Below are 22554 nucleotides of genomic sequence, written 5' to 3'. Positions count from 1 at the left end.
TGATTTTGCTGTATGACCATACCTTTAATTATTTTTTTCTCCTGATGTCACTCCGCTGATTTATATTTATATTCAGTGTTAAGTATTGTGTCTCATCTTGTTTTGTCCATTATTGATTATGTACTACTGCAATATTGCTATTTAGGATCTGTACTCTTTTTTGGCAGATATTTTAATGCATATCTAATAAATATTATTTATTAATTACTAATTAAGTACTATCAAGAGTGACCCCAACCAGAGAGTTCTTTTTTCCTTTCTCTTCTCCTATCAATTTATACTCTCAGGGGAGCACCTCCACACAACCAATAATATTTTTATACCCCTATTGCATAGCAGGTTTAACTTAGATGATTGTGGATTTTTCTATACTATATCTATTTTGATATACCTGTGATCTTCTCATCCTGTGCTCATTGAACTTCTCAATTCCCCTTTTCCTGGTTTTTGTAACAGTAATAGAGATATCAGGTTGCTAACTACTATTGGCTGGTGGAAATATAATTAATTCTGTTTTGAATATATTAAGTTTGAGGTGGTGAGATGCCATCCAAGATGAAATGGCAGAGAGATTTTCAGTGACATCGACCAGCACAGATGGTGACAAATCTGGGGAGGATAGGTAGAGTTGAGTATCGTCCGCGTATAGATGATACTGAAAACCAAAAGAGCTGATTATTTTGCCAAGAGAGATGGTATAGATTCAGGAAAGCAGAGGACCTAAGACTGAGCCTTGCGGTACTCCAACTGATAGAGGTAGCGAAGTGGAGGTAGAATCAGAAAAGCGAACTGTGAAAGAGCAATTAGATAGGTAGGATGAGAAGCAAGAAAGGGCTGTGTCTTGAAGACCTAGGGATTGTAGTGTTTCTATGAGAAGAGAGTGGTCAACAGTGTCAAAGGCAGCAGAGAGATCTAGAAGAATTAGAAGTGAGTAATGGCCTTTAGCCTTGGCAGTGACCAAATAATTTGCTACCTTAGTCAGTACTGTCTCTGTGGAGTGTTGGGAAGGAAAGCTTGACTGAAGTGGGTCCAATAAGTTGCGGGTGTTAAGAAAGTGTGTAAGGCGAGTTTAGGCAAGTCTCTCCAGTAGCTTGGAGGGGCAAGGGAGCTGGGAGATAGGACAGTAATTTGAGAGAGAGTTAGGGTCAGAATTTTGTTATTTCAAAATGGGAATGATCACTGCATGCTTGAACAGTGATGGAAACATACCAGTAGAGAAGGAGAGATTACAGATTTTAGTTAAGTGTGGGATGAGCACAGGAGACAGAGCTTTACTGATTTTGTAGAGTATAGGATCAAGAGGAGAGGTAGTAGAGTAGGAGAATGAAAAGAGTGTAGATAGTTCATCTTCATTAGTAGAGTCAAATGAAGTAAACCTGCCAGCGGGTTCAGGTAGGGAATTGAGCAGGTCACTGCTCATGTTAATAATCTTAGGGGACTATTTGGAAGGCCCAAAGGAGACGTTAAATGTATGTCAGAGGTAAAAGAGAAATGTCCATTAAGGAGCCCACCTTTGAAATATTAATGACCAAAGGAGACACAAGCTAGAGTGTATACACCCATTAAATAAAGAAGATAACCAAGGTTTAACATAGTGGAACAATGCAAACAATTACAGACATCAGAACTAAAAATGGTAAAGCTATTGAAAAGGATATAAGGTGGTCGTTGAGACTAAGTTCTGAGGGTAACTGGAGAGCCCAATAAGAGAGAGAAGGTATCATCTACTATACAGTCATAAAATACTAGATTTGTGACATTTTGTAAGATCACATGTGGGATTCAGTGAAGAAGTGTGACAGAGAACATTGTTAAGTATCCACAGAAAAGGAAGGAGGAGGGCCTGAGTCTTCCAAGTGAGTAAGAAAGTCTTTACCTTCCTTGGGATCCCTGATCATGTTTCCAATGTTGTTTTTATTGAAAACCAATACATTTTTACATTACAATATAAAAAAATTATGAATATAGCCGCTAGAAAGTTTCAGCTTATACAAAGACAAAATGTTCACATAAAACAGTTAAACATAAAATAATACACACTTAACTTTGTTTGAACTCCAGTCATGTGATCCAGGAGCTTGCATTTGATGTCATCTGCAGGTGAATGGAACAGCCAATGAGAAAGTTTATTTAAAACCCGGGTCTAAAAACCTGGGTTGGATGTATTCACACTAGAGTCTAATCGGGTTTCACCTGGGAAAACCCTGGTCATTTCTATTCAACATAGCACAAACCTGTGTTGATACACGGTCATGTCCAAAAACCTGGGTTTTTGCTGTATGTCTGAAAGGGATATGAAAGAGGTATAAATAGCTAAGGAGGAATGTAATTGTGTAGTTTGTCAATTAAAAGTAGCGACATCATCCTGGGAAAACTGTCCATGGAGATTATTGACATCTGGCAACTATAGCTCAGCCTAGAGCTTCATACATTACTGCATAGCTCACACTAGAACTTATACATCTGTGCATTGGAAAAGTGAACAGAAAGGACCTCAGTCTATTCCTTGCAGCACTTAGCGAGTTAATATTCCCATTCCATAGTAAACAAGCCACCATGGGTAATAGCATACTGGTATGTTAATCAGCTAGTTCCCCTTCTGTACATGTATCTTTTTGCCCCCTACTGGTGGAACTAGAAGGGGATTTAGCCCATTCTCTTTTCTTTTAAAAAAATGCGAATATACTTGGTACATTTACTGCATGGGAAATCGTATTGTATATAAGGGGCAGATGTACTATAGCTGCACCTTTCGTGCGGCTAAAGCTGTTCCTGCTTTGTATCTTGTTGAGGCGAAGCAGAAAGCAATATCGTTGTATTAACATCTCGTCTGCAAAAGTGAGGGAAAGAAGACTGCCCCCTCCAGCGATCCATGCAAAACCATAGCGCAACACTCTAGTTCAGATGCGCTTTGTCTTACCTCCTGGACAGCCCTATTCTACATGCACGAGATCTTGTGCACAGCCTGAGACTCCCACAGAAGCCAGCCGGCTGGCCGCCGCAGGTTAGCACACCTACTGGCAAGTAATTCTGCTCATATGTTAAAAATTTATAGCCACAAGTGTGCTTATCGTTTTTGAATAACATCTGTATATCTGCAATAGTATGTTATTTGTCAGGAGTCGGGCTGCCGGATTACAGCAGAAGGTCCGGACAGCCGCGCTCCATCTGACTCATACATAGGAGATCTGCTATGTGAAAGTACTGATTGCTAACAGGCCCAGCATCCTCCCACTAATATGGCTAGCAATAAATTGAGTAATAAATAAAGCCTGGCTGGAAGTGCCCTGACATTTTAATATTAATACTGGCGTTATACGGGTGCCGCTCCCGACCTCCCGGAAAAGCAGGCAAGCCTCCCAGCTGCCACCTGCCCTCCCGACTATCTACTAGAAAGCCCCGCAGCAGGGGGCCCGATGACGCGATTTGCGCTGAATCGCGTCATCGTGACTCCACCCACTGCTTCACAATGCCCTTATTTTTGCCATTGTGAGGAGGGGGCGGGGCCAGGATGACGCGATCGTGTGGCCCCTGGCCACGCCCCCAAAATGGACCCATTGCCCGGCCATGCCCCCCGCCGTGTGCAGGCATTCAGCTCCCTCCCGGAAGGAGGGAGCTTAATGTCTGCAAATATGCGTTATACCGGTGTTTATCCAAAGTGAAACAGAAGGGAAACGACCTTTCAACATTTTCAACAACCTAATCTAGATTTGGACTAAATAACATCAACAAAGGAGATTCCACAGTCTCACTGCTACAGGATCTTGCTGACTGCATAACCAGGACTTTCATCACTGGACTCTGTGCTACAAAAACTTTGAGCCTCACTTGCTACTATTTGTACTGCCTCTGCTTAACAGATAATCTTAATGAACACTGTTAATGTCAGTTCACCTCTCTAATAATGTATTTTTACCTTAGCTCTTTTGCCTAGTCTTACTTCATCTAACTACTACCACTCTCTACTCTAATATTCAATTTCTGCTCCCATCTAATCTCCACTTTTACTATACTCAATAATATATTTTTGTTGTGCTGACACTTTTTTTTTTTTTAACATTCCTGGAAATCTGCACATTCTCTTATAATTTTTCTTCATTCATACTTTCAAAGTGTCCTTCTCTTATTTACCTCATCCTTACCATGACCATGTTATCTTCAACTCCTCCCTTCATTCAGTTTCCACCTAATCTTTTATTCTGCCCCCTGATTCCACCTCTATCCTTTTCCCTTGGTCTCATCCACCTCCTCCTATCTCCCTTTCTCTCTCTGCTTCCCCCCCCCTCTTCTGCCATCACTCCATCTTCTTCCTCTTATACCCCCCCAAGATCGTACTACCCCACTGATAATCTCTCCTCCCTCACTTCTCTTCCTCACTCCCTTCACTTCACCCCACCTCCATCCACGTCTCTTTAATTTCCCTCCCTGCCCACATCATACAGGTTCCCCTTCTAACACAGGAGTCCACATGATCCCTACACTCTATTCATCTCGGTCTCCCAAAGTAATCTCATCTCAACGCTATAGCAACCCTGATAATCTCATTTACATTTCTCCTATCAACTCTGTCACTCTATCCTGTGCCCTCTGGAATGCAAGATCAGTCTGTAACAAACTGGCCCCCACCCATGACCTTTTCATCTCCAACTCCCTGAATCTCCTTGCCATTACTGAAGCCTGGATTTTACCCTCTGACACCACTTCCCCTGCAACTCTCTCCTATAGGGGCCTCACATTCTCCCACACACCCCGTCCTGGGGGTCGCTATGGGGGTGGTGTTGGGGTCCTTCTATCCCCTGGTTACTCATACCAATTCATACTCTCAGAACCATCCCTTACACTCTCTACATTTGAAGTTCATGCTATACGCATCTTCCAAACAGTACACCTCCGAGTAGCTGTCATTTACCATCCCCCTGGCCCTCCCTCCAAGTTCCTTGACAACTTTGCTTCTTGGCTGACTCACTTTCTCTCCTCAGACCTTCCCTCTGTTATCCTAGGTGACTTCAATATTCCAATTGATATCCCCAGAGAGTCCTCTGCCTCCAAACTCCTTACCCTCACTTCCTCATTTGGCATCTCCCAATGGACCTCCTCACTCTCCCATGCGAGTGGGCATTTGCTTGATCTGGTATACACTCACCTTTTTGATATTTCTGCCTACTCCAATTCCCCTCTCCGACCATCACCTTCTCTTCTCATCTACTTGACTCACTTCTCTCCCCTATCCTCTCTTTCTCCTACCCTGAACAAGCTACTTCACTATACAAAGCTTCCCTTACTTCTGCTCTGGACTCTGTTGCTCCGGCGATCACTACTCACCTTCGCAAATTCACAACTCAACCCTGGCATTCCAAATGCACAAGTTACCTGCAAAACTGTTCCCGAACTGCCGAACGACAGTGGAGAAGATCACGCTCTCAAGCAGATTTTCTCCATTTCAAATTCCTACTGCCATCCTACAGTGCTGCCCTTTCCTTCTCTAAACAGTCATATTTCAAGCACCTCATCTCCTCCCAGTCCTCAAATCCCCAGCGTCTCTTTTCCACCTTCAACTCCCTCCTCTGCCCACCCCCACCTCGTCTCCACTCCTTGCTCTCTGCCATTGGCTTTGCTACCTATTTTACATCTAAAATTGATTCCATATGTCAGGACATCATATCCAACCAGTCCCTCAGCTCTCCACATCCACCTTTCCCGGGTAACCCCTCCCCATCCATTTTACCGACTCTGACATCTTTCTCCCCTGTATCTGGAGACAAAGTAAAGGCCCTCATCTAGTCCTCCCACCCTTCCACCTCTCCCCTTGACCCCATCCCCTCTTGTCTTCTCTGCTACCTCTCTCCTTCTGCCTGCTCCCATCTTGCCCACTTCATTAACCTCTCCCCTCTTCTGGCACTGTCCCTCCTGCATTCAAGCATGCCCTTGTCTCCCCCATTCTTAAAAAACCTACCCTTGACCCAAACATTCTCCCTAACTACCGACCCATCTCTCTCCTCCCTTTAGCCTCCAAACTCCTTGAGCGTATTGTTTACAACCGCCTCACCACATTTCTTTCCTCCCACTCTCTCCTTGACCCTTTTCAGTCTGGCTTCCGTTCTCTCCATTCCACTGAAACTGCCCTCACGAAAGTCAGCAATGACCTCCTTGGTCTACGTGACACTGCTCTCTTCTGGCTGTCCTTCTACCTCTTTGACCGTTCCTTCTGTTTCCTCTCATGACTCCTCCCCCCCACAGCCTCTTAAAGTAGGTGTTACCCAAGGTTCTGTACTTGGACCTCTCCTATTCTCTCTCTATACGTCCTCTCTAGGTAAACTCATCCGCTCTTTTTACCTCAATTATCATCTCTATGCTGATGATACTCAGATCTACCTTTTCTCACCTGATCTCTCCCCATATCTACTGACTCATATCTCCAACTGTCTCTCTGCTATCCCTTCCTGGATGTCCCAGCGATTTCTCAAACTTAATATGTCTAAGACTAAGCTGATCATCTTCCCACCCTCCCACATAACCTCATTTCCCACTATTTCCTTATCAATAGATGGCATAACTAACTCATCTAGTCCCAAAGTGCGTTGTCTTGGAGTCATCTTGGACTCTTCCCTCTCCTTCAAACCACATATTCAGAGCCTCTCACAGTAGTGTCATTTCCATCTCAAGAATATATCCAAGATCAGACCCTTTCTCAACCAGAATGCCACCAAAACCCTTATACATTCACTAGTCATTTCCAGATTGGACTACTGTAACCTCCTCCTATCTGGCCTCCCCAAATCCCATCTCTCTCCTCTCCAGTCAGTGCTCAATGCTGCTTCTCGGCTCATCTTCCTCTCCAAATGCTCTACATCTTCCTCCCCTCTCCGTCAAGCCCTCCACTGGCTCCCCTTCCCTTTCAGAACCCAGAGCCTGATTCAGAGCCGGACGCTCTGAATCAGGGCCCTCCTCCCTGAAAATGGAGCGGCCTCATGGACGCTCGCATAGCTGTGGGTTACCACCCACAGCTATAGCGAGCGTCCATGATGATGGTCGCGTCCATGATGATGGTCGCGATGGTCAAGACCATCGCGACCATTGGGCTTGCGACGAGACCCTGCGGTAGGGTCTCGGTGACCGCAAGCCCTGGAGTGATTTTGGCTCTATCAGAGCCAAATTCACTCCCACTGACATCACTACTGATGTCAGTGGGGCCGGACTCAGACGGTAGGCGTTCCCAAGGGAACGCCTCCGTCTGGCAGCCACGCCCCCGGCACGCCCTCCAAAGGGGGCGTGCTGTCAATCAACATCGACAGCATACCCCCTTTGGTGCGAGACCCATAACGACGACTTGGCCGTCGTTATTCGGGTCTCGCGCATGCGCACGACGGAGCTCCCTCCATCGTGCACATGCGCAATTCGGCACCATCGACCCGCTTGCGAGCGTCCTGAATGACCCCCCAATTCAAAGTTCTCACACTCACTTACAAAGCCCTCACCCATTCCTCTCCCATTTACATCTCTGATCTCATCTCCCTTCACTCTTTTGTCAGCCCTCTTCGTTCACTTCATACACGCCACCTTTCATGCCAATTGATTACTTCCTCCCACTCCCGCCTGCAAGATTTTGCCCGCACTGCTCCCAACCTTTGGAACTCCCTCCCTCTCTCCATCAGACTCTGCACTTCTCTACAATAAGTCAAACAAGCTTTTAAGACCCACTACTTCATTAAAGCCTTCCAGCTGTCATCCTAATGCAGCCCATACACGGTGCGATTTTTTACACGATGTGCATGATTTCGATCAATCATGCACATTGCGTGTTGTTTCAGTGTGCATACAATGCCGATGTGCGTCCCCAAGCTTTTCTAGTTGGATCGTAGATCTTACTACAAAACAGTAAGATCTAAGATCTGGAGTACAATTTTAATACACTTCTATGCATAGTATTGGAAGATTATAACGATCAATCGTACAGCATTTGACCACATCGTATGAATAATTTCAAGGGAAATCGTACTACACATCTTACCAACTTATCATCGCACCGTGTATGGGGCCATTTACTTGCCGCTACATCTTCCTTCCTCCCCGCCTACCCCATCTGTCACTCCTGTTTGTCTGCCCCTCTATTTTACAATGCAAGCTCTTTTGAGCAGGGTCCTCTACCCTCTTATGCTTCTCCCTACTGTATTTTCATTTATCTCTTACTCCCCACTAGGGCAACTAACACTTGGCTGCTTATGTGGGTGTAAAGGTCGCTAATATAGCAATGTTTATTATCCTTGTCCGTGTATTGTATTGTATCATACTTGCCTACCCTCCCGATTCAGCCGGGAGCCTCCCGAAAATCGGGTGCCGCTCCCGGCCCCCCGGAAAGGCAGGCAAGCCTCCCGGGCACCAGCGACCCGTCCATCCCCCACTGCACTTACTGTAAAAATCCCGGCAGCGGAGGGGCTGTTGACGCGATTCGTGCTGTATCGCATCATCGTGACCCCGCCCCCTGCCGCACAATGCCATTAATATCGGCATTGTAAAGAGGCGGCGGAGCCACAATCGCGATGTCACGTCCCCATGCTCCGCCCCCAAATATGCGTCACCACTTGGCCACGCCCCTTTTTCAGCACGACCCGACCCCCGCCGGAGAATGCCTGACAGCATCCTCCCGGAAGGAGGGAGTGAAATGTCGGCATGTATGTATTGCGGAACACTTGTGGCGCCATATAAATGATAATAATAGCTCAAACCTTCTCAGTTTGTGCTGCCGGTATCCCAGCCAGCAAAGCCTGTTCCATCACGGGTGACCAATTTCCAGTGACGATTGTTTTGTTAGATGTTTGTAGATGACCTAAAGAAAAGTGTTAAATAGCGCAGAATTTACCACCTCTTCTTACATCCCTTCAGGTAGTCTCCCTTCTGTAAATGTACCCCTCACTAGTAAGATATAGAATTGAAAGGGGATTTAGGGGAATAGTTCTGAAAATAAGTAGTTTTGTCTGTATTTTTAATGTTAGGTGTAGCCACTAGCCAGGACTCCGGCTTCTATAAGAGCCAGTCTTGGCTGGATATAAGAATTTCGAGCCCGGCCGTAGCTGTAACTGCAGCGTATGTGTACGGCATTCTCAGCGTAGCTCAATCGCTTGCATGCTGGGACTTGTAGTAAAAGATCCACTGAAACAGCTGCCGGAACGCCGCGAAAACTACAATCCCCAGCATCCCCCGCGAGCCCCTGCGCTCTCATAGGTCCATCAATGAACTTACGTAGACTTGCGGGGAAGTCTGGTTGCACGGTGCAAGGGCTGGCTCTAAGGTGAGGCGAATGGGGGTTTAATATTTGTGTTATTTTCTGCTGTAATTAGGCGATAGATGCGGCCAAGCGGATCGTTACAGGGCTGATCGGGGCAAGTAGCGTCCTTAAATCACGGGCAGCAAACAACAGCTACGCCTATATTAGTAAGACCTACATCGTACCTAGTGTATCATGGTGCACAGGACATAGACCTAGCTTTAGTAATACAAACAGAGAAAACAACACCTATGTACAGGTATACATTTAAATTGAGTTTGCAGTGTAATTGGATAAAGTATAAATAATTATCCATCTCAATTTCTCATGCAATAAACTATGATTTACATTTCGCTTATATTTATAATGTACATTTGGCTGCAACAGGATGAGTGCAGGCTTCCAAGCAGTATACAGTGTTAATACATACTAGTTGTCTCTCTTATAGAATATGGTTACATCCTATTCCGCTAGAATACATTTACCAAATGTAAAGTACCAGCAACTCCATTGTTCTTTCTCTATATAAACAGGATTGACTATATGTGATATAGATTGATGGACACAAAGTAAACACCTATAATAACAATAAAAACATATAATGAAATAGAATGTGTGTCTGGTGATCAGTAAGTTTGGTGTAACTATGCATTAGTGCTGTCCTCACTTCTATGTGCCTCTCCTGATGAAATAACTGCAGCCTTTACCTGCTGGACTACTTACCTTAGTTACTCATTTTGGGGTCTATTTAGTAAACCTTGGATGGAGATAAAGTGAACGGAGATAAAGTGCCAATCTATCAGCTCCTAACTCATTTTCAAACATCCTGTGACATGGCATTTTGGAGCTGATTGGTTGGTTGGGACTTTATCTCCGTTCACTTTATCTTCTGTGTTCCTGGTACTCTGTTTTTTTTATTCTTGTCACACCTTTCATGTTGGGGTAAATATATTAAAGTCTTGATATTGCCAATTGCAACCAATCAGATCCCAGCTATCATTTATCTGGTACATTCTAAAAAAATATATCCAGGTTTTAATTGGTTGCTATGGACATCAGCTACTACTTTCTAAAAGTAGGGTCACACATTTTTTGTGAATAAAAAACAAAAACACACAGCTGTCCCAGTGAAAATCAGGGTTCCTCAACACCACAGTAACTCCACTACACTGCTGGTGGTTCTCTCCCACTGCACCTTCTCTTCCTATAACATGGGGGATGTGCTGCGTGTGAGCACTACATAGTCTCGCATGTTCAGATCACAGGTGATCATTGCTAATGGCATAGGTATCCCAGTCTTATGGAAATCTCTTACTTCTTGGGAGAGTCCATGGTTCTCTAGAATCCTCGGCAGACAAAGAGATCATTGCCATTCGTGATTATAACACAATAACAGAAGAGTATGCTTCTAACAAATTAACATTTTAATAATAGAATAAATATATTTTCTAAAATAACTTTGAATAAAGCAATACATAAGCATTGGTTTCTTTAGAATGTAAGCTCTCACGAGCAGGGCCCTCTTCCCTTCCCCTATCCCTACTCATAGTATCATTTACTCCAAACTCCCCAATTGGCACCCAACATATGGTTGCTGAGGCCCTGCTGCTTGTGTTATGCAGCTAAGCGATGTGTATAAACCATGTCCTTGTCCTGCATTGTTTTGTATTACTAGTAACTGTTTTTCTTGTGTGCTCATTTATGTACTGTGTAAGGCGTTGCGGAACCTTTGTGGCGCCATATAAATAAAGGATTAATAATAAATACTTTCCTGCATCACAAAATGACCTGACACCACTTCAGATATAGACCAAGGACATTGCATAATTTTTTTTATGTTTTCTTTTTTTTTTTTTTTGTGAGGCAATTTAAATTGTACGCATTTGTAGCGCCTCAAGAGACAAATTCTACCTTTCTGCACATAAAGACCAGCTTATCAATCTATTCTATCTTCTTTCCTTAGATAACCACCCATAGTGCCCAATTCCAGTGGGTGTACTAAATAAACCACCAGAACAATCACTACTACTTTCCCAGCAGTGAAAAAAACAACATGACATTTTATGCCGGTCCTTATTCTCTGATATTCCTATTGTGCCTGTATCTACGCACACGTTTGTGAAAGTATACATATATGGTAAATATGCAGTCATATCTTGTAACATTTGTGTGTTTTCCATTTAGTACCTGTAGTTTATGACATTTTTAGATGTTTTATGCCTTTTTTATTTTTAAATCACAGTTTTTCCAATTTTGAAAGAGTTCTATATCAGCAATGTAGATTAACATCCAAAAATATGAGTCTGAATTCTCTACAGTGAGAACATGGACTGTTTTGGAGACTGATTCTCGGTTTCTCCGTGTTTTGGGGTTATGTTAGTTATATATGTTATGGAAGCTTAACATATATATGGTATGGATGTACTTGGGACTGTCGATCCTTTCAAAATTACCACTAACATCTTTCAGCTTTTATTTGATTTAATGAATTCTAGAGCATTTAAGAAAATACTTATTTTTCTTTATAGCCTCAAAACAACAATATATGCAAAATAATTTTTGGACAAATGTAAATGAAAAACTGTATTTGGCGTAAAAATGTCATATATTTATATTTAGTGTGCAAATATAATCTTTTTACGGTAATAATGCCTAAAGTGATGCATATCAAAATCTTTAAAAAAATTGTCCTGGCCAACTGCTTCCTTTCTTTCTTAATGGTGTTTGCAGGCAAGTATATGTGAAAATAGTGGGTTTTTTTATGCCATACAGTATCTTTGTATAAAGACATGTCTGTGCGAGACTGAATTTGTTTACCCACAACAGGCCATCATGAGTGCTCATTGGGGAGGTAGTTTTGAGTATCCAGCAAAGCAAAAAAAAAAAAAAAAGGAAGTAACTTTGCACTTTGGTAAAACCATGTTTCACTGCTGGTGGGGCAGCTTTAAAATGTGCAGAGAGATTAAAGCTGGCCATACACCTAAAGATTATCTTTCCAACCATCTAACTCTAGTTGGCTGGTTGGAACGAATATTTGGGAATATATGGGAGCAAACGCCAATCGACCATTTGCTCCCAAACACTGGAAAACAGTCGTTCAGACAAATTGGTTAAATCCTTTTGATTAAACCAATTTGTCTGAGTGATCATTTATGCCCATTTCCAGTGCATGGGAGCAAATTGGCGTTTGCTCCCATATATTCTGAGATTTTTGTTCTAACCAGCCAACTCCTTTTATTCTCTGTTTTTTCTGTGTTATAGCTAAAGGTATTTTCAAATCACCATTTGGGGGGGAATTCCATTATATACTCGCGCCCACAGCTCTGGTCTAAAGTGATGGGCGATATTCAATTGTTTGGCGCGAGTGCTGCTGCACCCATTATTTTTGCTCAAACCCTCCTGAGGTGGCTTACATAAATCTGCCCAAAGTCAGGCATTGGGAGCCCAAACAACCGTTTAGGCAGCATGCCCAGTAATTTGCACAGGTTTAGCTGCTCTTCGTTGCTAATCCCGGGGCTTTTGGGTGCAAAATAATTGGTGTCACTTTAGAGCAGCAGGCGCGAGTACACAATTGAATTCCTCCTTTGTGGGTTAGGTGATGGATAGAAGGTAATTGAACATGCACTTTTATGTGTCAGCCTTTGTGGCGATATGTGATATAAACAGTCCTAGCTATACAGTGAAAGTTTTGCACCAAAGTACTGTATTACAGCCCATTTCATTATGTCTTCTGAAAGCACGGAAAGTCTTTCATACTAATAGTTGCCACCTTGAATGACTCATACATTTCGCTATCACAGGATCCGTAATGGAATTAGAGGGAAACTATAGCTAAAATACATTTTACCCTGTTTGAAGTAACATTCTGAAATATGTGTAAAACTTTCCAGGTCTTGTCAGAACACAAGATATTTGATATTGCATTGATCCTTGGGAAATCTACACTATATTCCTGTGCACTTCTAGCTTTCTGATTTGCTGAAGTCCTAGTGTAATTCTGTTGAAGGACACGGCAGAAATCCATACATAGCGACTAAAGGTAAGAGTTCAAAACAAATTGTTTGCTCTAAGCTAATTTAGGATATGCAATGTCAAGCATTTTACGTTTTATACTCTAGATTAAATTTAGATTCTTTTTTTATGTTTTAACCATGCCCGTAGAGAACCGCCCCATTACTAACGGGGCATGGCCTAATCGCTGGTCGCGTGGCCACTCCCCCTTTGAAAATGAAAGAAAAAACAATTTGCAGCACTGCAAAGGCGACATTTTATAAATGTTTTGTTTCATTTTGTACCATGCTGTGGTTGAGGTTAACTTGTCTTCACTGAAAAATGCAATGGACCAAGAGTGCCCATAGTTTTGTGTACAGCTGTAACATAATACAATGTGTCAATGTCTAAACATTGCTTTTATAAATAAGGAAAACCAGCTATATTGGTGAAAAGTCTGTTTAAAAAAGATATAGGGGCCACTCCAATTAGGTTCGAATTACGAGTTGTGAATTTGTTTCTTAACTTCGTACGAAAAAAAATATCTATTCGCGGTACTCACAGAGGGGGTTTGCGAATTGACTTACAAATGCGATATGAGAGAAGTACATGAAAAAGTGGGGAGACCATCATGGACCCCCAAAAATGTATCATTTCGTAAGCAGGACCATTTAGAAGGCTGATTGTGGGCATATAGAAAGAACTGAAGGCTTTTAAATGGTGTCAAATGGCTGATTTGTGCTTTTTTTAAAAAAAAATGCAAAAGAAAAAAGATAAAAAGCAATCTTTTTGTTTAATCTCAAACGAATTAAAAGAAAAAAGTAGGAAAAAAGGTGATTTGGTGGTATTTTGAGGGCACTTTACATAATAAAAAAAAATGATAAAAAGCAATTATTTTTCAATTTAAAAAATACTGTAATTAAATTTGGGATGTCTAAACTAACAAAAATTTTGATTTTGGGTTAACTTGAGGCCATTTTTAACCCCAAATAATGACAAGTAATTGGACTAATTAAGTTAATAGGAGACTCCTAAATGCCTAATTAGGCATTGGGGGGTGTACAAGGGGTTCTGCATGGTGCCCGACATTTTAACCATAAAATAAAGGGGGGGTGCGAATGGAAAAATGCGAGTTTATTCTGACTGGTTCAGTACGAGTTGCTAATTGGATTGCAAAATTAATTCGCTGTACGAATTCATAGAGAAAACAGCAACTCGCCACTTGCACCTAGTTGGATTGACCCTATAGGGGCTTACTTAAAGAAAAAAAAACACAAAGTAGTGCACATTGTGAGGGAAAGTCAATCAGCTGCGATAAACTGTTTTTGTGCGATAAAGTGCATAAAAGTGAATTTCGGGTGAGAAAAAAAAAATTCACCTAATTCAATTAGCCTGCGCAATATTTTTTTCATATGGTTTAACGTGAAATTCTATTCCCGACCTCCTGAGCAGATGAAAAGTTGGTATAAATCCCCATTTTAAGGTAAAAATTATTATAGATAAAACTAATATTTAGTTAGCTTAATTTGGCCAATAATGACATGTAATTTTTGGGGTGAAAATGTGCAAAGTGCAGGAAAATGGGTTAATTGATGTGGGAGAGGTATTTGAGGGTGCTGTATGAATGGGACAGGTGATTTTAAGATTGCAGGTGGGTGTTAGAGGTGTGCTTTTACTTAAAGGCATTCTTATGCACCCCTAATTTAAGTAGAACATTTATTTTGAAAAAAAAAACAAAACACACTTTCTATAATCTTTTCACTTTTTTATTGAAAAAATGCTTATAACAGCAATTTGACACAATGTAAGAATACTTTTATGGCCACTAATAGACTTCTACACTGTTATCCTGTATAAGTTTGCCTTTTTTGGGGGTACAGACAGGTTTCCCCATTTTCACCTATACTTATCACATGTAAAACCTGTAAGAATTATTGCACGAATGCCGGAAAATTACTTTTTCAAATTGAGCGGAAAAACGGGAGCGCTCATATAGGCGAAAAGTGTAATTAACGGGCGAAAGGTTCGATAAGTTAACGCACAAAAATTCCTCCCTGTATATTGTATGTAAAACAATACATAAAAAAAATGCCACTTGAATCCTGCAGCGTAATACCTGATTGATAAATAAACCTCATAGACTAATATATTTTACATTACTTAACGTATTTTTCATTGCAGTGAAATGTTACATATTAAAAATTTTAAAAGCTGCATTCACTAAAAGTGGTTCTTTTGCAGGTGCCTGGGAACCACTGTCTTGGAGTCATGGAGATGCCGTCCTATTACACCAAGCTCCTTGGGGAACTGAATGAGCAGCGTAAAAGAGATTTCTTTTGTGACTGCAGTATTATTGTAGAAGGTCGGATATTTAAAGCCCATAGAAATGTTCTGTTTGCCAACAGTGGTTATTTCCGGGCCATGCTAGTCCACTACATCCAAGACAGTGGTAGACACAGCACGGCTTCTCTGGACATTGTCACATCAGAGGCCTTCTCAACAATCCTGGATTTCCTATATTCAGGAAAACTAAATCTGTGCGGGGAGAATGTCATTGAGGTTATGAGTGCGGCTAGCTACCTCCAGATGACTGACGTAGTTAACTTCTGTAAGGCGTACATACGCTCCTCACTTGATATCTGTAGGAAGATGGAAAGGGAGAGTTCCCTTAGACAAGCTGATAGTGGGAGTGATGGTCTAAGGGGTGACAGACTGGCACTTGGAGACTTACCTGTAAAGACAGCTCAACGAGATTGTCAGAAGGAGCCTCCTTGTGGGGATTGTAGTAGCTGCAACTCTGTAGAACTGAATCCGAAGGATCCCACAAGTGTAGGTTCTCCAGGAGAAAAAAGCCCCACCAAAGTGATGGAACCCAAAGAGGAATTTGACTCTGATGTGGTGGAAGTAACAGAAGGTCTCCAGCCATACCCGGTACCATCAAGCTTGGAGCAAGATGCAGACAGCCCACCAGGTGGTCCTGGAATGGACATAGCATGTAATAATTATCACATGAAGCAATTTTTAGAGGCTCTCCTGCGTAACAGCACTGCACAGAGGAAAGAGGACTCAGGTCACCATTTCCCTCGTGACTTTGATTCCCGTCAAGAGGAAGCAAGTGTCTCAATGAGCTCGATGATGGACATTCAAGGTGACTGGTATGGTGAGGATACAGGTAATAAAACATAATGTAATGCTTGTATCTTGCATATGATGTCCTGTTGTTTCTCCCTCCCTTTTTTAACCTAAAGAAGTACATGTAGCATATAATAAGAAAAAAAAGTGAAGTAGTTTCCGGTTAGCAATTAGAGTGGTGAATATCAGATCCAGGATAATCTTCAATGGCAGTGAAGATACTTAAGAGTACTTACTGGAAATTTGGCTTAGTTTTATATCAACATAAGTGGTTTGATTAAAATAAAAGGACCCCTTTGTTCTAAGGGCATCATTCATTACAGGTCACTATTACGATTGCAGCTACGATTATGTACGCAGTCCCACTGCGAAAATATGCTAATGTTTGCAATTGCAATGCCGTCGCAGCCGAACATAAGGATGCCCACTTCCCCTTACTTACATCCGTTTGCAAGTCTGCAAAATTATCGGTAACATAGAGTACCATCGGAGCCTCACGCACACTTGCATAAGGTCAGACCTTACTCAGAAATTGGCATGCCTGCGTTTCGCTGACCAATCCCCCTCCCCATCACCACCCCCAAACGATCACTTCCTATCATTCACTCTGTGATTGGTCTGATAGTCACTGCGATCGCAGTCCCATTGCTGTGGGACCTTCGCGCACTGCGATATATACACAGAACACAACAATCGTCCGTCTGTGTGCGTAATTGCACTTGCAACCGGTAAACAATCCGGCCCTGAGTACCTTATTCAGATGTTACTTCTTTGTGAAGCTAAGAAAGTTACTACTAGGGGTATATATAGTAAAGTGGAGGTTTTTAGTAGTGGAGATGTTGCCCATAGCAATCAATCAAATTCCAGCTATTATCTTCTAGAAGGTGCTAGTTCAATGTTAAATAGAATATGATTGGTTGCTATGGGCAACATCTCCACTTCTAAAAACTTGCACTTTAGTAAATATACTCCCTGTAATACTTTGTTGAATTGCTGCTACTGGTGAGAGAGCTATAGATGAATCTTAATTTGGCATGGAGATTACAGCATTTTATAATCCTCAATAAAGGATATTTACTTGTTACATAAATTTATAAGGTTTTTGGAGAACTTCTAGAAGAATAAAATGTTTTTTCTAATTCTCACTTAAGGCACGGGGCCTGATTCAGTGAGGATCTCTATTGCTAAAATTCATACGCAGTTGGCTGATTGTTGCACATGCGTATGCACCACTGCGATCACGGAGACCACGCAGAGCCATCGCAGATTTATTGACAGGCAGTTTGGGGGTGGTGACGCGGGAGGGGAGGGAAGGTGACAGTAGAAACTCAGGCGTGCCTGACCGTTTGACCACCGTTGCATGGGCATGCATAGATTAGTCTTTGCGTTTGCATATGCAGCTTGAGTACTCACTGCGTGCAACGGAGTTAGCAATTTCTAAGTAACGTCAGGTCTGCTGTAATTCTGGATGATGGAAGGATGGAACTCGATGTTACCAATGTTTGCAAAGTATAGCGGTAGTGGGCGTCTCTATGCTGGCAGTACGACGGCATTGCTATTGCAATCAGCATATATTTGCAGCAGACCCGCGTGCAATTACGGAATCGCAATAGCGATCCTTGCTGAATCAGGCCCACAGACCGTTAGCAACAGCTAAGACGTGGCAATGAGTGCTCTTGCTTTGTTTTTCAGGGGATGTTTTAGTTGTTCCAATCAAGCTACACAAGTGCCCTTTCTGCCCATACACAGCCAAGCAAAAGGGCATTTTGAAACGCCACATTCGTTCACACACAGGAGAGCGCCCTTATCCCTGTGAAATCTGTGGCAAGAGGTTCACCCGGCAGGAGCATCTTCGCAGCCATTCGCTCACTGTGAGTATACATAGTTCAGTTTTTTGTTCCAGGCTCATTCTGTCTGAGATTATTTTAATGATAGGTTTCTATCATTACATTTGGTCACTCATCATATGATGCACATACAGTGCATTGCCACCAGTTCTTTACTCCCAGATGGGTGCCTGATATGTATAACAATACAACTATGGAGTATATTCACACAAACACATAAAAACTTAGATAATGCTGCTTAACAAGCAGTGCTGTGATTTTATAAACCCTGTGATGGACACACTGACTGTACACACCAATGTTCTCATTGGACATATTGAACAAGGCAAAATCACAAGCTGCATTTATTTCCATTCAATCCTTATGCTCGTGTGTACTGACAATGGATCTTCATATGAATCCCTGTTCGCAGTGTCAGGCTAGCTGTGATCGCTGAGTGATGGTCACGTCATAGATAGAATGTAACTATTTGAATGTCGCCCATGTGTATAAGCTCTTTTTATTAACTATTACTAATATCCAAATCACGCACCTCTATTGCAGGTTCATCGATCCAACCGACCCATAATCTGTAAAGGTTGCCGACGTACTTTTACCAGCAATTTATCATCTGGTTTGAGGCGTTTTGGCTTGTGTGATAGTTGTACCTGTGTCACTACTACAAATGATGACTCTCATCACCCAAGTCACATAGAAGCTGCATCTGAGAGTATGGACAAGGACGAGGGGGATGGTGATTGGCCTATTTACATTGAATCTGGTGATGAGAATGATGTGGCTGAAGAAGATATTGAGGATAAAGAACAAATACACAGAGAGGTATTAATGTGACCCACAGAGAAGGTCATGCCATAACCTCTCTATGCAGGCATCTAGCATTGTGATACAAAGGTTATACCGTCCTTTCTGCCACTACTTAGCATCTTAGTGGTGAGCAGTCTCCATGCCTTTTTGGCTACGCACTGTGCTGCTAACCCAGTAGCAGAACATTTTCTATTTTACACTTTACTTGTTGTTTTTTTTTTTTTTTTTTTACATTTTAGTGCTGTGCACTAAATACTTGTTTTATTTGTACTTCAGCTGACATGACCTCTATAGTTTTAATCCGTGTCTCATGAATTGCCATCGCACAAGTACCTGGGCTATACAAGGATAGTTATCACATTGGTCATCATAGAAGAGACAGATACCTTGAACCTGTATTCTGTTGTTGCCTTCCTGATCTGTTTGTATTCTGGTTTTCAATTTGAAAGTGCTTTTTCAAAATGACCTAGTCCTTTACATAGGGGGAGAAAAACCATTTGTCTTTTGAAATCTTTAGACATTTCTAGATAATCACTCAGTTAGGAATCTACCATAAAATCTGTGAATCCAAGTTTGGTTTTGGCTTTGGGCATTTACAATGGTTTTCAGTAAAGTACTGAAACACTAATGCCTGCATAAAAGGGATGTTTGTATGGGTTGTGACAATGGCCCGTATTCAATTACAAGCGAAGAACCAAGATTTGCAATAAAGTATCGCCGATTGGAACTTTTGGACAGTGGGAAACTTATCTCCGTATCCAATTGCAAAGACTTTTCGCGCACGGGAAAACACAATGCAATGTAATAGGCGAAAAAGATTCTCCTATGAATAGGTGGAGAAAAAAAGTGCAAAATCGCTATTTCGGGGCGCAATGGTGCGGAAACCACTCAGCACCCTTGGGACACCAAGCCCCCCCCCCCCCCCCCCGGGACAGGATAACTGCGTAAAAAAAAAAACCTTTAAAAAATGTGAGGAACACCCAAAAAAAAAGCACTTTGAAAAAGGGGGTGAAAAAGTGCAAAGTGGGGGGTACAAACTTAAAAAGTAGTGAAATAGACTTTTTGGGGGTCTACAAGTATGGGTGAGGTGTTTTTTGTTTGCTGAAGGTGCGTTTTTTACGTTTCTTATAACTTCACTTTAGCAACTTTTAAATATGCTTGCACCCATTTCCAAGTACCCCAAATTTGACAGGAATACTTATTTTCTCCATAAAATACTGCTTTATGCCATTCTTCACCACTTGTGCAAAGACGCTAAATAGTGGCAATTGTTTCATTAGGGCTAATCGGGCACTACTACATTGATCCTCAAAGTTTCCGCATCTTTTTGGGGGTTACAGGCTGCCCCGATTCTGATACCACTTTTTGCCTGTTCTGACATCGTGTATCTCTGTTTTCGCGTCTTTTGGAATTGAATAGCGCGAATCGCAGGTACGCGCCCGTTAAGTTTCCGCGGCTAAAATATGCGATGCAGGTGAAAAGTCCGGCAGGTGGAAAAGTATCGTGGGTGCGAAACTAATTGAGTACGGGCCGATGTTTTTAAGCCTTTTATGTTTCTTCATATCAAGTAGTTGATATCCAAAGATCCTCTTCCCTGTGATTTAAGGATTAAGGGTGACAACCATTCTAATAATGTGTGACATAACACATGTAGTTACATATAAAGTGTTTTTCCACTATGGGCAGTGCATCTGTCTGCATTCAGCCTTGAGGTCCTACTCGTCCAGGATGTCTCTAGTTACCTAGCTATTGAGGTGACAGTGGCTGTGATCTGTGATGGAACAGGTACAGCACCGTCGTACAGGCTGTAATAGCGGAAGGCGCAGGATCCCCAACAGTATAAAGTAATCATGTGAATCACATGTCAAACTGATGCAAGAAGATTGTAGTGTCAAACACACCTCTATGTGATATGTAATTCATTCATACAACTTGGTTGTCTTATACTTTCATCTCTTAAAATAGACGAGACTTCAAGGAGTATAAAACACTAACCTAATAGAGGTAAAAGTATATGGTTTATCTAGGAAAAGCATCTTCCTCTCTTGTAATTGCTATGAACTTTAGACTACACCCTTTGGGGTCCTCCCTTATGACATTGTCTGCCTTCTATGAAATTTGCAATTTTCTACCAAATACTTGAGCTGAACAGGATAGAGTTTTCTGTTGCAGAGTCAGGCGAGCATGGATTTAAATAGACTGTATTCTATGTAGAACAAGGGATGCTTTATATACTTGTGTTGTCATAATTGTCATTTTAGTGTAGTAATATACTTGGTACTGCTTTGCGGAGCATTTCAGCTGACACAAAACTTTCTGTTATTTCAAGTTACCAACTATTCTGGCTGTAGATAATCTTTTTAGTTTTGCTCTGCAGTTGTTAGTAATTTTATGTTAAGAAAATAATAGACTTGACATTCAATGAATATCTCACATAATTATTTTATACCGATCTCTTTACAATTTGCAAACTTTGTATGAAGCTCCTCTGTGTATGTGTCACGTTTTTAACATCAATGCGCACAGTTAAGGGGAGGAGGTAATTATGTAACTTTATATGTAAATAAGGTGTTTTTTGTTTTCGGTATGGTAACTCCAATGCATGTCAAGATAGAACTACAATGTAATTAAAGAGAATAGAATCCACCTTCACTAAGTGACTGGACCAAATGTCAGTGTCTTACTAATCATTACATTTAGTGCAATGTAACATTTAATTTGTAGTTCTAATAAATAAATAAATATATATATATATATATATATATATATATATATATATATATATATATTGCATTTTTTTTCTTTTAAATATGTAGTTGTTAGGGCAAAATTCTGAATGCATATGTAGTCCATATTTGATATTTATTATTATTCAACACACTATGGGAAATAAATCCTCTTATCACTGTTATCATTTATTTTAATTTTGTTTATGTTGCTGCAAATTGATTTGATATATGTATATGAATTTTGAACAACATTTTCTTATTACAGTATATTTTGATGGTAATTGCAGATCTGCAAGAAAAAAAAGGAAATTCAAACTTTTAAAACGTGGTTATAAGATTATTAGTCACCATTCTATTTATGCTTAGAATGTTACATTTTAAAATGTGCTAAAAAATCTATATGAGTGTCGAGTTGGAGCAGTGTTATAGATAGAGGGGCTGATGTAGAGATGATCGCATTTTATGTAAACAAAACAAAAAAAATCACAAGAGCAGCATGTGCCCCCTAAAAAACAAATGCATTTTGCGTCATTTCATGAGATAAACACATCTCACTCTTTTAGGATTGCATATGCGTCCCTCTTATGCTAGGAGATTAACCGTAACACGTGCACCTGGTTTAAACCACTACAGTATTAGTAGTAAATGCTAAAGTTACAGTACACAATACAGTACTTTAATGACGTTTTATACTTAACACCGATTAGCCATAACATTGATACCATCTGCCTAATATTGTGTAGGTCCACCTTGTGCCACAAAAACAGCTCTGACCCATCGAGGCATGGAC

The 22554-nt window shown here is 41.4% G+C and overlaps 1 protein-coding gene across 1 annotated transcript; it reads left to right on the top strand.

Annotated features, from left to right (window-relative positions):
• Positions 1 to 9247: 9247 nt before the first annotated feature.
• Positions 9248 to 21776, top strand: ZBTB8B (zinc finger and BTB domain containing 8B). Its single transcript, XM_088451251.1, has 6 exons — positions 9248 to 9286; positions 11226 to 11399; positions 13153 to 13301; positions 15494 to 16424; positions 18077 to 18255; positions 18775 to 21776. Exons 4-6 carry the CDS (start codon positions 15521 to 15523, stop codon positions 19060 to 19062), a joined length of 1371 nt encoding a protein of 456 aa, XP_088307377.1. The 5' UTR covers positions 9248 to 9286; positions 11226 to 11399; positions 13153 to 13301; positions 15494 to 15520; the 3' UTR covers positions 19063 to 21776.
• Positions 21777 to 22554: the final 778 nt, after the last annotated feature.

Source organism: Taudactylus pleione, unplaced genomic scaffold (genome assembly GCF_031769625.1).
Source record: "Taudactylus pleione unplaced genomic scaffold, aTauple2 ptg000541l, whole genome shotgun sequence".
Lineage (NCBI taxonomy): Eukaryota > Metazoa > Chordata > Amphibia > Anura > Myobatrachidae > Taudactylus > Taudactylus pleione.
The sequence above is the reverse complement of the archived record's forward strand: the minus strand, read 5'-3'. Positions and strand labels throughout refer to the sequence as shown.

Excerpts from the sequence above, each read along its gene's own strand:
- ZBTB8B (XM_088451251.1), top strand. The coding sequence starts at position 15,521 with ATGGAGATGCCGTCCTATTACACCAAGCTCCTTGGGGAACTGAATGAG. Across the intron at positions 16,425-18,076 it reads CTGGTATGGTGAGGATACAG|GGGATGTTTTAGTTGTTCCA; the intron begins GTAATAAAACAT and ends TTTGTTTTTCAG. Across the intron at positions 18,256-18,774 it reads TTCGCAGCCATTCGCTCACT|GTTCATCGATCCAACCGACC; the intron begins GTGAGTATACAT and ends CCTCTATTGCAG.